This window comes from Phyllostomus discolor, chromosome 6 (genome assembly GCF_004126475.2).
Source record: "Phyllostomus discolor isolate MPI-MPIP mPhyDis1 chromosome 6, mPhyDis1.pri.v3, whole genome shotgun sequence".
NCBI classification, from domain to species: domain Eukaryota; kingdom Metazoa; phylum Chordata; class Mammalia; order Chiroptera; family Phyllostomidae; genus Phyllostomus; species Phyllostomus discolor.
This window is the reverse complement of record NC_040908.2, coordinates 75,938,033-75,954,518: the sequence shown is the minus strand read 5'-3', so window position 1 is coordinate 75,954,518 and position 16,486 is coordinate 75,938,033. Positions and strand designations below refer to the sequence as shown.

General features: G+C 37.1%; 1 protein-coding gene across 7 annotated transcripts in view; it reads right to left on the bottom strand.

The window, feature by feature from the left end:
* The window catches only part of TBC1D8 (TBC1 domain family member 8), a 122,443-nt gene that overhangs the window by 69,939 nt on the left and 36,018 nt on the right, over positions 1-16,486 (bottom strand). For 5 of the 7 annotated variants that reach the window (XM_036028369.1, XM_036028368.1, XM_036028366.1 and 2 more), the window contains exon 2: positions 4,091-4,201. The exons of 1 other annotated variant lie outside the window; for it this stretch is intronic. In XM_036028369.1, the coding sequence (XP_035884262.1) occupies positions 4,091-4,201 (111 nt within the window). Of the gene's footprint in view, positions 1-4,045; positions 4,202-16,486 lie in introns of all 7 variants that reach the window. One more of the 7 variants, XM_028514622.2, reaches the window with a different exon arrangement.

The following is a 16,486-nucleotide window of genomic DNA, read 5'->3' as shown; positions in this document are numbered from 1 at the left end:
TCCTCCACTTCTGCTTAAAAAGAAACAGAAAAGAAAAAACAAAGTTCTCCTCAAGGCTCTCCTGTGTCTCCCCCCACTGCCATGCACATAGCCAAATCCAATGAAAACATAAATCATTTTCACCAGCCAGTCTTCCTGTTGCCACCCACATCCTGAGCCACCCAGTCCCTTCCTACCGTTCTCATTTTGCTTTATCTGAAACTTGAAACCTTGGGCAGGGATCCTTTCTCAATGTTCAAGACAATAAAATATTAAGTATAGTGAGTCAATAATACAATGCCAAATGCCCAAGTAACTCCCAAAACAGACCTGAGTCCCTAAATCAATACCACAAACCCTGGACACAAATACTCTCACCATTCTCTCTTCCTTAACCCAGAAAAGCTGCACTGACAAGAATAATCATTTACTCAGGGGGTCCTACATGGGCCAGATGACAGAAGAAAGTAAAGCTTCTACAGTTCTGCCATGGGGAGTAGTATAAATTGCTGCAACCTTTAGGGCAGGTAATTTGGAGATATATATATTTCTAAATATATTCCCTATGATGCAGCAAATTCCTTATTATGTGTTTTTCAAGGTTCCTACCATGTCTTGTTTTCCTAATCCTTGTTCCATCTGTACATGCCCATTTGCGGGATGCTATCTGTATTCCCCACAGCCCTAGAAAGCCAGAGGGAAGGAGAGTCCACCTCACATTAACCAAATAATCCTGACACCAAGCACACGTGTGCTATGGGGCAGGCATCAAACATTTCAAATATACAGATGTTGGGGCCTACAAGTGTCTTGGAATATTTAAGTGTCTGGATGTTCATTTAAGGTTTTGCAATACTTTAAATATCAAAAACAACTAAGTAGCTAATAAAGGACTGGTTGAGTAAATTAGGCTATAGCTATAAGGGTGGATACTATGTAGCCATTGAGAACTACATCATATCACTGTGGTTTCAAGGTGCTCCAGGAGCCCAAAGGGGCTATTGTCCATGTCCTACCTAGGCTACAAAGACTCGGGAACTAAGTACAGTCCCCACACTGCTGACTCCCCAGAAGCCAATCTAATGAGGAGACAAAAATCCAAGTATCCCCAACAAAAGCCTCAAATTCAGAGCAAGACCAACTCTTTTGCCTAGGCAGAGTAAGAGGAGAGAATAGGGAAGAAATGGGAGAAAGAAATAGGGTCTTGCCCCCTCAATATCCCATGTCCAGTCCAACAGCACACCAGTCCTCTTTTCTGTCCCCAAAACACAAGTTTAAAAGTCACACTCACTATGTTAGTGCAAATAACACAGGGTTGGTTCTGGGGTAACAATATCCAAGCATGACCAAGATGAGGAGAAACACACAGTGCTCCAAGCAAAACACTGAACAGCAACAGGAAAACAAATGAGAACAAGGTATTCAAGAGATTCTGTCCTAGAAGAAAATGGAACACTCAAGTAAGCACAGGAAATTCTCACAAATGCTTCATGCTCTCAAACAACATAAGAACATGAATAAAATGAGCTAAGAGGTGAGATGGTAAAATAACAGAGATGAGAAGGAAGATTAGCGACCTGAGGAAATGAACCAAGGATTGAGACAACATGACAACAAAATTAATAGTAAGTTCAAAGCAGCAAAGTGTAGAACACACATCTGAAAACTGAATTATTAACTTAAAAGTAAAGAGTTATGAACAGCATGGAGAGTGCAACTGAAAAAGACAGATAAAGAAAATCAGCAAGAAATGAAAAGCAGACCAAATCTATCCAACATAAAGTATTCTTTTTAAAAATATTTTATTTATTTATTTAACTTTTTAATTGTTATTCAAGTACAGTTGTCTCCATTTTCCCCCTACCACTCCCCCCACCCCCGCCACTCCACTGCCCACCCCTGATCCTACCCCTTTGGTTTTGTCCATGTGTCCTTTATATGTTCCTAAAAATTCTTCCTCCTTTTCTCCCCATTATCCCCTCTCAACTCCCTCTGGCTACTGTCAGATTGTTCTTAATTTCAATGTCTCTGGTTATATTTTGCTACCCTCATTTGTTTTGTTGATTAAGTTCTACTCATAGGTGAGATCACAACATAAAGTACTCTTGATGTGGCGAATCCAATAAATGGAATATGCACTTAAAAATATAATACATACACAGAATCATATAAGAAAAATTACTGAAATAAATATATCTGCATATTGAACAAGCACACTGAGTTCTAGAAAACTTTAACATAATGTGCCCAAGGAAGTAACAAATTGTAACCTGTTGACATGTTACTAAATGTCAACAATAAGCACATAACCCAAAAGGGAGGAATAAAACCAGATCGACCTGAAGTTTTTCCGACTGCCATGCTAAATACTGAAAGACACCAGAGTGACAGCCACCAAGCTCTAATATATGGCCAGAGACTATCATAGCCAGCCAAGGTGTCTTCCAAGCTCAAAATCAAGAGAAAAATATTTGCAATATTTTGCAATATTTTGCAACAAGAATCTAGCCAATGAAGAGATGAGCCTATATCTGAGATGAGATACCTGAGTGAAAGATACCTGAGCATTAATTTAAGTAGAAAACTGAGTCAAACAATGATGGAAAGTATGGTTCAGAACAGAATGGAATTGCAACATAAAATTAATAATGGAACTTTTCAAAATAAGAATTTAGAGAAGCAGGGGGAAGAATGCTGGCTTCCTTGTCCTTTGGAATAAGGAGTCAGTGAACACTGAAACATTCTTTTAAAAAGCCACAATTCCAACCTTGTAATGCTTTCAAAAATCTCTCCTTTAAATGAACCTTTTAGAAAATAAGTTCTCTTCTCTTGGGTTAAACCTTTATTTGAAGTTAACATTTCTTTAGTTTCACTGTAGCTTTTCTTTTTTTGAAATCAAGTAAAACCTTAATACTTTTATGAGAAAATAGCACCATCAGACAAGCTGCATTTTTATAAAGGCACTTCTATCCTTCTCCATAGCTATCCTTATACTGTCTAAGTACATTATAAAACTATCTGAAATACCCAGTGTGACCAGAGGTCACCTGGAATGGCTAGGACGTGGAACCAGGGATTATTTCTGCTTTGTGTCTCTCAACATTAATTGATGTCTTTATAATGAACATGTACCATTTTTATCATTTTATGCAAATACAAACTGGTTTGTCTTAATTTAAAAAACAAAACAAAAAGGTCTAGAAAAGAAACATGCTAAGATGTTAACACCAATTAGGGTTGAATGGTGTATATAGATGGTAATATTCCTTTTTTTACTTTTCTATGTTTTTCTCTGAAAAAAGAATCCAACATTGTAAAAGAATGTGAGGTGATAATGCAAGTCTACAGTAGCTAGCAGTACGTTAAAAGACAAAGCAAAACCAAAGAAACTCTGTGTATATACAAAGATGTAGATAGAAGAGTGATTCACAATGGATAAAGGGTTACAGATGATTTGTTTTTCCTTTTATCTTTCCTATTTTTTAATTTCTGGAAAGTGAACACTTACTATTTGTGTAATTTAAATGATATCTCTTGGTTTTAGTTTTGAAACCAAGGGGTCCCTATGAAAGGTGAGGATTCCTGGCTCCTGGGGCACTTGAGTGGTGAGGGGGAGTACTAGTGTATGCCTGCAGGAGGGACTGACACCAGATGGATAGGATGAGAAGGTGATACCTACATTACCATAGTGCCCAGCAGCCAATGATTCAGTGCACATGTGGAACAAGGGAGTGTGGGCTGCCCCATGTTAGACACAGCCCTCAGATATTTCCCCCATCACAACAGATGTATGCACCTAGGAACACATTTATGTTAGACACAAGATTAAGAAGCAAATAGCTCAATTCATAGTCAACAATATACAGCCGCCCGGAACAACATATCACTCAAAAGCCTGGCATGCCCCAGGTAAGTTGTCCAAGCTTACTGCCTTTATGTACTTTTGATGGTTAAAAAAAAGAGTTCAAAAGAGCAAATAAGGCTCTAGAAGGAGTTACTTTCAAGCTCCATTAGCATGCATGCTCAGATCTTAAGGTTTGAAGATTCCAACTGGAACAAAACTCACCCACAGCTATGGCCCAGTAAACATCTGATCCACTCAGGAACTCACCACATGCTATAGGAGAATAAACCTGGGACCCAGGAACTTGAAGCAGAATTCGAAATGGAGCCACCCGTGCACTGGAATCCAGCACTGTGTCCAGAGCACCTACCAGGCGACCTTCAAAAGAAAGAAAAGAAAGGACACCTCTAAGCACAGGGACTAACCCAGCCAAGCAGCTAACCTGCTCAGGTTTTGTATTAAAGTAGCAACCCCTTTATCTAGCAGATGGCTTTTAAAACCCCTCAATCATCTATAATTCAGAAACAAACCAGTAAAAAAGCAAAAACTAAGCAGCCTAAGGTATAATTGTTATACAAACCCATGTACCCTTTCCTCCTTTTTTCCTTTCCTCCTCTTAAAGTCATTAAAAGGGACAGATCAAGACTGTAGTAGGGCATGAGGTGTATGGGCAGTTGGAGCCTAGATAACATGAGGAAGGCACCCACCAGGGAAGGAACAGTGGTAGCAACAGAAGGATTAATCAGATAAGTGAATATATTAAGAATAACAGCATTCTCAGTGTTGGAAAAAGAAGTGAGTTGCAAATATAGAAAGAAACTAGAAGAAACATTGTGGTATTAAGATATCAGTTGGACATACTGGACCCAATTGGAGGTTAACTCATTTTTATACAGTAGATTTGTATAAAAAGAAAAATAGACAACATGTCAAAGAATATGTCTGTGTATAAATATGTAAGCACATGAATGCATACATATATACATACAGACATACAGTCCCTAGCTCTGTCCACTGAGAGATTCTCCAAGCAAGCACCCTGTCAGCAGTGAACACAACTTGCTCCCAGATTTTGGCTTTTAAATACCATTCCTCATGTCCTGACTGGTGTGGCTTGGTTGTTTGGGCTTCATGCTGGAAACCAAAAGGTTACCAGTTTGATACCAGTCAGGGCACATGCCTAGGTTCTGGCCCAGGTTACCTATTGGTAGAGTGCAAGAAGCAATTGATCTATCTTTCTCTCACACATCAATGTTTCTCCCTCTCTTTCTCCTTCTCTCCTCTCTCTCTAAAAATAAATAAACAAAATTTAAAAATAAATAAGTACCATGCCTTATTGGAGGAACCAGTGTTCCTTGGAAAAATGGTCAAGGGCTGGAGCAGGAAAAGTACAAGATGAACTTGGATTACTTTATGGTACCAGAAAGTATAAAGAATAAAGGAGACACGTCCAAAGGACACAGAAGGCAACTTGAAGGGGCTACCACTGGCCAAATCTGAGACAATCTGAGCACCAAGTATGTTCTCATGGAATTAAACTGGAAATCAATAACAGAAAAATCACTGGAAAATCCCCAAATATATGGAGATTAATCACACTTCCAAATAACACCCAGATCAAAGAAGTCTCAAGAAGAGCTTTTAAATATCTGAACTTAATAAAAATGAAAATACAACTTGGAAAAATATATGTGACTCAACAAAAGCAGTACTTAGAGGGAAATTTTATAGCAATAGATGCATAAAGAAGGAACTAAAAATCAGTAATATAAGTTTCTCCTATAGGAAATTATACAAAAAAGAGTAATTTGCTCCTAAAGAAAGCAGAAGGAAAATCATAAAAATTTAAAAGAATCAACAAAATTGAAAACAAAACTATAAAGAAAAATTAATAAAAATATAAAGAAAAACTAATCAAAAGCTGTTTCTTTGAAAAGATCAATTAAATTGACAAACCTCTATTTAGACTAATGTAAAAAATTGGAGAGGAGCTCCAATTGCTAATATCAGAAATTAAGAAAGGGGGTCATCACTACTAATAGTAAAAAGATAATAAAGAAATACTATGAATTGCCCAGGCTGACTAGCTCAGTTGGTTAAAGCATTGTCCCCATAATGCCAAGGCTGTGGGTTTGATCCCCAGTCAAGGCACATAAAAGAACCAATGAATACATAAACAAGTAGAAGAACAAGTTGATGTTTCTCTCCCTCCAAAATAAATAAATTAGAAAAAAAAGAGAAATACTATCAACAACTCTATGCCAACAAAGTTAATAACTTACATGAAATGGACCAAATCCTTGAAAGACACAAATTACCAAAACTCATACAAGGGGAAATAAACCTTTTGAATAAGCCTATATCTATTTTTAAAATTGAATCAATAATTACCTGCTAAAAAATAAAAAAAAGAAAACACCAGATATAGATGGTTTCAATGGTGAATTCTGCTAAATGTTAAGGAACACATGAAAATAATCTCTACAATCTCTTCCAAAAATCAAACAAACAAAAGCAGACGGAACACTTCCTACCTCATTTTATAAGACCAGAATTATTCTAATACCAAAACCAGATAAAGATACTACAATAAAGGAAAACTACAAATATCTCCTGTGTAGAAATCCTCAACAGCTCTGGCTGGGTGTGGCTCAGCTGGTTGGAGCATCATCCTGTACATCAAAAGGGTGCAGGTTCAGTTATTGGACAAGGGCACTTACAAAAGTTGCAGGTTCAACTCCTGCTTGAGACATGTACAGGAGGCAACCAATCAATGTTTCTCTCTTACATCAATGTCTCTCTCTCTCTACCCTCTCCCTTTTACCCAAACCCCTTCCTCCCTCCCTCTCCTCTCTCTAAGGTCGATGAACATGTCATCAGGTGAAAATTCCAAAACAAACAAAAAAAATCCTCAATAAAATATTAGCAAATTGAATGCAATGATGTACAAAGAGAATTATACACGATGAACCAATGGGACTACCTCCAGGTATAGAAGGCTGTTTCAATATTTCAAATTCAATCAAGGTATATTACATATAGCACATCAATAAGCTAAAGAAAAAAATCACATAATCACATCAATTCATGCAGAAAAGGCATTTGATAAAATCCAACACCCATACATAATTTTAAAAAACTCTACCCGACCTAGGAATCAAGAACTTCTTTAGCTTCAAAAGGAGTATCTACAAAAATTCTACAGACAAGATCATATTTAATGATGACAAACTGGACACCTTCATGCTAAGATGAGGAACAGGGATAAGTATTCAACATCATATTGAAGTGGTAGCTAATGCAATAAGACAAGAGAAGGAGCCCTACTCTGTGTGGCTCAGTTGGTTGGGTATCATCCCACAAAGTGAAAGGTCGCCAGTTTAATTCTCAGTCATGGCTCATGCCTAGCTGTTGGGTTCAGTCCCTGAACCTTTGGGGTCAGTCAAAGAGACTGCACCACTGAATCTCACAGGTTTCCTACCATAGAAATTCACACCACAAACAAAGGAAATCAGAACAGACCAATTCAAGAAGCAGAGGCTAACAAGAAGAGTCTCACAAACAATGGGAAGACAAAGAAACAATCCCCAAATGAAAGGAAAGGAGGAAGCCTCAGAAAGAATGATAAATAAAACAGAGGCAACTCAACTATCAGATATTGAGTTCAAAGCAATGGTTATCAGGAAGCTCACTGAGCTCACAGAGAATTATCAAAAACTACAGGGAAACTACAATGAATTCACTGCAAACTACATCAACAAGAAAAAGGAAATAGAAATTATCAACAAGGGCCAAGAAGAAATGAAGAATACAATTCTGAACTGAAGAACACAGTAGAAGGAATCAAAAGCAGGCTAGAGAAAGCAGAGGATGAACCAGCAAGCTGGAATACACAGTAGAAAAAAAAAACACCCAGAAAGAGCAAGAAAGGGAAAAGAAGATGAGAAAGAACAAAGAGGGGTAAGGGAAATGCAGGACAACATGAAAGGTGATAATATACACAGAAGGAGAAGAAGAACAGCAAGGGATAGAAAACCTGTTTGAAAAAGTAATGATGGAAAACTCCTCTAATTTGATAAGAGAAAAGGTAACACAAATACAGGAAACCAGAGAGTCCCAATCAAGAGAAACCCAGAGAGGCCCACTTCAAGACACGTCATAATTGAAATGGCAAAATTCCAAGACAAAGAGAGAATCTTAAAAGCACCAAGGGAGAAACAGGAAGTAACGTACAAGAGAGCCCCAATAAAGTCAGCAGCTGACCTCTCAATGGAAATGCTCCAAAACAGAGGAGAATGGCAAGAAGTATTCCAAGTAATGAAAACCAGAGGCCTGAAACCAAGGCTGCTTTACCCAGCAAGGCTCCCAACTAAAATGGAGAGCCAAATAAGGAGCTTCCCAGATAAAAGAAGTCTAAAAGAACACACTATTACCAAACCAGCTATGCAAGACATTCTAAAGGGTCTGCTTTAAGAACAGGAAGAAAAACAGTGAGAGAGAGAGGAATACAAATATGAAAAAAATGGCAATGAATAAGTACCTACCAATAATAACCTTAAACGTAAAAGGATAAATGCCCCTATCAAAGGACACAAAATAGATGAATGGATAAGGAAACATGACCTGCACATGAGACCCACTTCAGAACAAAAGACCTATACAGACTGAAAGTGAAGGGCTAGAAACAAATTTTCTAAGCAAATGGACTGGAAGTGACCCACTTCAGAACAAAAGACCTATACAGACTGAAAGTGAAGGGCTAGAAACAAATTTTCTAAGCAAATGGACTGGAAAAAGAAGCCAGGGTACCAATACTTATATCAGACAAAATAGACTTAAAAAAAAAAAAACAGCCATAAAAAGAGACCCATAAGGTCACTTCATAATACTCAAAGGAAGAATCAATCAAGAAAACATAAACATTGAATATATATATGCATCCAACAGAGGAGCACCCAAATACATAAAGAAAATCTTGCAGTACTTCAAGAAAGATATTGACAGCGACATAATTATAGTAGGGGATTTTAACACCCCACTGTCAAAAATGAACAGATCTTCCAAACAAAATATCAACAAATATATTGTGGCATTGAACAATGCCCTAGATGAAATGGACTTAACTGTTATATAGAGAGAGAGCCTTTCATCCCAAAGAAGCTAAATACACATTCTTTTCAAATGCACATGGAACATTTTCAAAGATAAATCACACGATAGGACACAAAACAAGCCTCAACAAATTCAACAAAACTGAAATCATATCAAGCATTTTTTCTGACTACAAGGGACAGATATTAGGAACCAACCTCAAGGAAAAAAACCCAAAACAAAAACTCATGGATTGAAGAGCATGCTATTAAACAATGAATGGGTCAAGAATGAAATTAGTGAAGAAATCAAAAAGTTTCTGGAAACAAATGAAAATGAACTCACAACAACCTAAAACTTATGGGACACAGTGAAGGCTGTCCTGAGAGGAAAGTTCATCGTGATACAGGCCTACCTAAACAAAAACAGAAACATTTCAAATAAACAACCTAACCCTGTATCTACAAGAACTTAAGGAACAACAACAAAGACAGCCCACAGCAAGTAGAAGGAAGGAAATAACCAGGGTCAGAGCAGAATTAAATGACATTGAGATTAAAAGCACAATTCTAAGGATCAATAAATTCCAGAGCTAATTCTTTGAAAAGATAAACAAAATCAACAAGCCTTTAAGCAGACTCATCAAGAAAAAAAGAAAGAAGACCCAAATAAACACAATCAGAAGGGAAAGAGGAGAGATTAAAACTGATACCACAGAAATACAAAAGACTGTAAGAAGTTACTACAAAGAACTATATGCCAAGAAATTTGAAAACCTAGGTGAAATAGACAAATTTCTAGAAAAATATAATCTTCCAGAACTGAATGAAGAAGAAGCAGAAAGCCTGAACAGACCAATACACCTGAAGAAATTGAAGCAGGAATCAAAAACTCCCGACATACAGAAACCCTAGACCAGATGGTTTCACAGGAGAATTTTATGAAGCATTAAGGAAGAGCTAACCCCTATCCTTCACAGACTATTCAACAAAACCAAGATGATGGAAGACTCCCAAACTCTTTTTATGAAACCAGCATCATCCTAATCCCAATACCAGATAAATACACAAGAAAGAAAGAAAACTTCAGGCCAATATTGCTGATGAACATAGATGTAAAATCCTCAACAAAATGTTGGCAAACCACATCCAGTAATATGTTAAAAAGATCATACACCATGACTAAGTGGGATTCATCCCAGGGATACAAATATGGTACAATATTTGCAAATCAATACATGTAATACATTACATAAAGAAAACAAAAATCCTACTTCCAGCCAAGATGGAGGTGTAGATAGACACACTGTGCCTCCTACCACAACCAAAAGGACAACAACAATATAAAAACAAACAAACAAAAAACCCCCAGAACTAACAGAATATTGAACTGTATGGAAGCTCAACAACCAAGGAGTTAAAGAAGACACTCATCCAGATCTGTAGGAGAAGTGGAGACAGATGCACAGGGAGGGCTCTCGGCAAGGCAAAAAGAGTCTGGAAAGTATTCAAAGTCATGAAAGGCAAGGACCTACATCCAAGATGACTCTATCCAGAAAAGCTTTCATTTAGAATGGAAGGGCAGATAAAGTGATTTCTCAGGTAAGGTCAAGTTAAAGGAGTTCATCATCACCAAGTTCTTATTATATGAAATGTTAAAGGGACTTATCTAAGAAGATAAAAAATATGTTTAGTAAAATGACAGCAAACTCACAATTATTAACAACCATACCTGAAACAAAAACAAAAGCAAACTAAGCAAGCTACTAGACCACGAACAGAACCACAGAAATGGAGATCACATTGAGAGTTATCAACAGGGGAGTGGGAGGGGGAAAGAGGGGAAAAAGATACAGAGAATAAGTAGCATAGATGGTAGGTAGAAAATAAGCAAGGGAAGGGTAAGAACACTATAGGAAATGTAGAAGCCAAAGAACTTATATGTTCAACCCATGGACATGAACTAAAGGCAGGGAATGTGGGTGGAAAGGGGTGTGCAGAATGGAGGGGAATGAAGGGGGAAAATGGGACAACTGTAGAAGCATAATCAATAAAATATATTAAATCTTATTTTAAAAGACAAAAATCGCATGGTCCTATCAATAGATGTGGCAAAAGCATTTGATAAGATACAGCACCCATTTATGATAAAAACACTCAGAAAATGAGGAATAGAGGAGCATTCCTCAACATAATCAAGGCCATATACAAGAGACCTACAGCCAACATCATACTCAATGGACAAAAACTTACAGAGATTTCCCACTAAGATCAGGAACAAGACAAGGTTGTTCACTTTACCCACTCCTATTTAACATAGTACTAGAAGTCCTACCCATAGCAATCAGAAAGAAAAGAAATAAACGGCATCCAAATTGGAAAAAAGGAAGCAAAACTGTCACTGTTTGCAGATGACATGATAGTGTACACAGAAAATCCTAAAGACTCTGCCAAAAAACTGCTTGACCTAATAAACAAATTTGGCAAAACAGTGGATACAAGTTCAATATTCAGGAATCAAAGGCACTTTTGTACACCAACAATTAAATATCAGAAATAGAAATCAGGGGGGAAATCCCATTTGATAAATAGCAACAAGAAAAATAAAGTACCTAGGAAGAAACCTAGCCAAGGAGGTAAAAGACCACCTATACTCAGAAAACTACACAACACTGAAGAAAGGAAGTAAGGAAGACACAAACAACTGGAAGTATGTACCATGCTCACAGAATGGAAGAATTCACGTCATCAAAATGTTCATACTACCCAAAGTAATTTACAGATTCAATGCAATACCTTTTAAAGTACCAATGGCATATTTCACAGATATAGAACAAACATTTCAAAAATGTATACAGAACCATAAATGACCCCGAGTAGCTGCAGCAATTTTGAGAAAGAAGAACAAAGTAGAGGGATCACAATACCTGATATCAAACTGTAGTATTACAAGGCCACTGTAATCAAACAGCCTGGTACTGGCATAAGAACAGACACATGGACCAATGGAACAGAATAGAGAGCCCAGAAATAAACCCAAGTCTCTATGGTCAATTAATATTTGACAAAGGGGACAGCAGCATAAAATAGAGGAAAAATAGCCTCTTCAACAAATGGTGTTGGAAGATCTGGACAACTACATGCAAAAAACAATGAAACTCGAGCACCAACTTACACCATACACAAAAATAAATTCAAGGTGGATGAAAGACTTAAATATAAGTCATGACACCACAAGTGTCCTAAAGGAAAACACTTCAGGAAAATCTCAGACATTCCACACAGCAACATCCTCACTGATTTGTCCCCTAAAGCAAGGGACATAAAGGAAAGAATAAACAAATGGGATCTTATCAAATTAAAAAGTTTCTGCATGGCTAAAGAAAACAGCATTAAAATGAAAAGAGAACCAGGTATATGGGAAAACATATATGCCAATGATGCCTTGGACAAGGGTTTGACCTCCAAAATATATAAAGAACTCACATGACTCCACTCCAGGAAGATAAAACATCCAGTTTAAAAATGGGCAAAGGATTTGAACAGACACTTCTCCATGGTGGACATACAGAGGGCCCAGAGACATATGACAAGATGCTCAGCATCACTAGCCATCAGAGAGATGCAAGTTAAAACCACAATGAAATACCACCTCACACACTGGTCAGAATGGTCATCATAACCAAGTCAACAATCAAGTGTTGGAGAGGATGTAGAGAAAAGGGGACCCTAGTGCACTGTTGGTGGGAATGCACACTGGTGCAGCCACTGTGGAAAACAGTATGGAATTTCCTCAAAACTAAAAATGGAACTGCCTTTTGACCCAGCAATTCCACTGCTGGGATGATATCCTAAGAACCCTGAAACACCAATTCAAAAGAACCTATACACCCCAATATTCACAGCAGCACAATTTACCATAGCCAAGTGCTTGAAACAACCTAAGTGCCCATCAGTAAATGAGTGGATCAAAAAACTATGGTACATTTACACAATGGAATACTACACAGCAGAGAGAAAGAAGGAGCTCCTACCCTTTGCCACAGCATGGGTGGAACTGGAGAGCATTTTGCTAAGTGAAATAAGCCAGGTGGTGAGGGACAAATACCATATGATCTCACCTTTATCTGAAACATAATCAGAAAGGAAAAAAGCAAGCAAAATATAACCAGAGACACTGATTTTAAGAACAATCTAATAATAGCCAGTGATGAGGGGGGTGGGAACAATGGGAGGAACTACTATAAAGGACCTCTCCAAACCAAGGGGGAGGATGGAAGCAAGGGAGACAGGTGGGTTTGGCTAGAATGAGGGGGAGTATTGGGGGGGAAATGCAGACAATTGTAATTGAACAACAATAAAATAATTTTTTTAAAAAGTCAAAGATCTAACTAAAGAGATATTCCATATTTATAAATTGGAAGATTTCAATTATGTGAAATGTCAATTCATCCCATCTTGATTAATCTACAGATTGAATGCAATCCCCATAAAAAACCCAGTAAGCTATTTTATAGTTACTGACAAATTAATTCTAAGTCAACATCCAAACAAGTCAACATACAAATCATAGGGATGCCAGAAGGAGAAAAGGAAGAGCAAGAAAATGAAAACTTATTTGAAAAAATAATGAAATAAAACTTCCCCAATTTTGGGAAGAAAATAGGCATACAAGTCCAGGAAGCACAGAGAGTTCCAAACAAGTTGGACCCATAGAGAGCCACACTAAGACATATCACAAGTAAATTGCCAAAAGGTTAAAGATAAAGAGAGAATCTTAAAAACAGCAAGAGTAAAGAAGAGAGTTACTGACAAAGGGGTTCCAATAAGACTATAGCTGATTTTTTGAAAGAAACTTTTCAGGCAAGAAGGGACTGGCAGGCAGTTTTCAAAGTGCTAAAAAGCAAGGAGCTACATCCAAGATTACTCTATCCAACAAAGACATCATTTACAATTAAAGGGCAGATAAAGTGTGTCCCAGATGAGGTAAAGCTAAAGGAGTTCATCATCATCAAGCCTTTACTATAGGAAATGTTAAAGGGACTTAAGAAAAAGAAAAAGATCAAAACTATGAACTGTAAAATGACAACAAACTCACAACTATCATCAACTGAATCTAAAAAAAAAAAAGCAAACAAAAAGAACAGGAACAGAATCATAGAAATGGAAATCACATGGAGAGTTATCAGTGGGGAGAGGGAAGGGGAGAGTGGGGGAAAAGGTACAGGGATTAAGAAGTATAATTGATTGGTACAAAATAGACAGGGGGATGTCAAGAATAGTATAGGAAATGGAGAAGCCAAAGAGCTTATATACATGACCCATGGACATGAACTATTGGAGTGGGTGGATTGCTGAGGAAAGGGAGAGTACCAGGCTGAGTGGGGCAAAGGGGTAAAAATTTTGGGACAACTGTAATAACCTAATCAATAAAATATACTTAAAAAAAAGAAAAGGAAAAAATTTTTGGAAAAAAAAGAACTAAAATAGTATTGACAGGTCAATGGAACAGAATAAAGAGACAGAAACAGACCCATACAAATACAGTCACACCTGTGTTCTTGTCCATCTTGGTTCTCAAACAATTCAGTTCTTGACTAAGTCATTCACAGTGTCTCAGTTTTCTAACAAAACTTCTGGTCTTGATTCTCTACCCGACAACCCTTTCATGCTGATACCTATATGATCAGTAATGTGTCCCTGAGGTGACAAACAAAGGAAATTTAGTTTTCAAACAAATTGTTTCTCAAAAAAGTTTCTGGAATGAATAAAGTTTGAGAACCAAGGTTTCACTGTACAGTCAACTGATCTTTGACAATCAAAGATAATTCGGTGGAGAGAGACAAGACTTTTCAACAAATGGTTGTATAACAATTGGACGTCAATATGCAAAAAAAAGGAAAAGTAAAGAAAACTAAGACACAGACCATAATGGATCACAGACCTAATTGTATAGCACAAAACCATAAGATTATGGAAGAAAATATATCATGGAAGAAAATATAAGAGATAATCTAGATGGCCCTGGTTTTGGTGATGAATTTCTAAAAACAATACCAAAACATGACCCATGGAAAAATATTGGTAAGTTGTATTTTATTGAAATGAAAACCTTTTGCTCTGCAAAAGACACTTGAGAGAATCAAAACACAAGCCACTGACTGGGAAAAACTGTTTGCAAACACATACCTTGGCCCTCGCTGGTGTGGCTCAGTTGGCTGGAGCATTTCTCTCTTGCATTGATTCTTCTCTCTCTCTCCCCCCCACCGCCCTCCCCTCTCTATAAAAATTTTTCAAAAATGTCCTTTGGTTAGGATTAAAAAATAAAACACATATCTGATTTTAAAAAAATGGTACCCAAAATATACAAAGAATTCTTAAAAATCAGTAAGAAAAACAATCCCACTAAAATAGGCAAAAGATATGAACAGACACCTGGAAAGAAGATACACAGATAACAAATAAGTACATGAAAACCTGCTCAACATCATTTTTCACTAGGAAATTGAAAACTGAAACAACAAGATACTACTGTATACTCATTAGAATGGAAAAAAAACATACCTGACAATACCAGTTGCTAGGGAGAATGTGAGCAACAGGAGCTCATTCATTGCTGATGGGAATGCAAAATGGTATGGCCACATTGTTAGGCAGTTTGTTAAGTTTCTTGCTAAGCTAAACATAGTCTTTTCATACCATCTGGGTATTCACCCAACACATATGAAAACTTCTGTCCACATAAAAACCTACACACAAATGTTTACAGAAGCTTTATTTGTAATTGCCTCAAACTGGAAGCAAGTAAGATGTCCTTTAATAGATGAATGGAGTAGGATTCAGTGATAAAAAGAAGTAATCTCTCAAGCCATAAAAAGACACGGAGGAACCTTAAGTGCAATTGCTAAGTAAAAGAAGCCCTCCTGCAAAAGGCTACATTCTGTATGATGCCAATTAATCTGAAAAAGGGAAAGGTAAAATAGCAAGGTGGCTGCTGGGAGAAAGGGGTAATTAGTTAAACATGGGTAAATTTTGGGTGGTGAAACTCCTCTGTACGATACTGTATGTGTGGATATACAATATAACACTATGTATTTGTCAAAATCCACATAAGTTTTTAGCACAAAGGATGAATCTTAATGTTTGCAAATTTTTAAAAAATCATTTAACAGGTTGAAGGATACCCAACTGAATGTAGAATGTTACCAAAAAATCTAAGTGTATGAAACAGAGAAGTGAAGGTTTTAGAGGGGAAAAAAGTGTTGACCTAGGTAATTTTGGAAAGGAGTGGAGTCTATAGGAAGAAAGGCCAAAGAAGTATGTACATGAGTACTGTACTCCACCAGGTATGGCTTAACAACTCTTATTCTGCTACACATGTATACAGAAGTGAACAACTAAGAGAAATGATGGCAGAGGGTGAGAGCCAGGTTTATAGCTGGAATGAGAATTTACAAATAAGCAAGAGAAAGAAGCAAAAATGATTTATACATTAATGAATTAGAATCAAAGATAAGGGTATGAACCCATGTTTAATTTACTAGAGACACAAATGGACACATGTGGAAATACT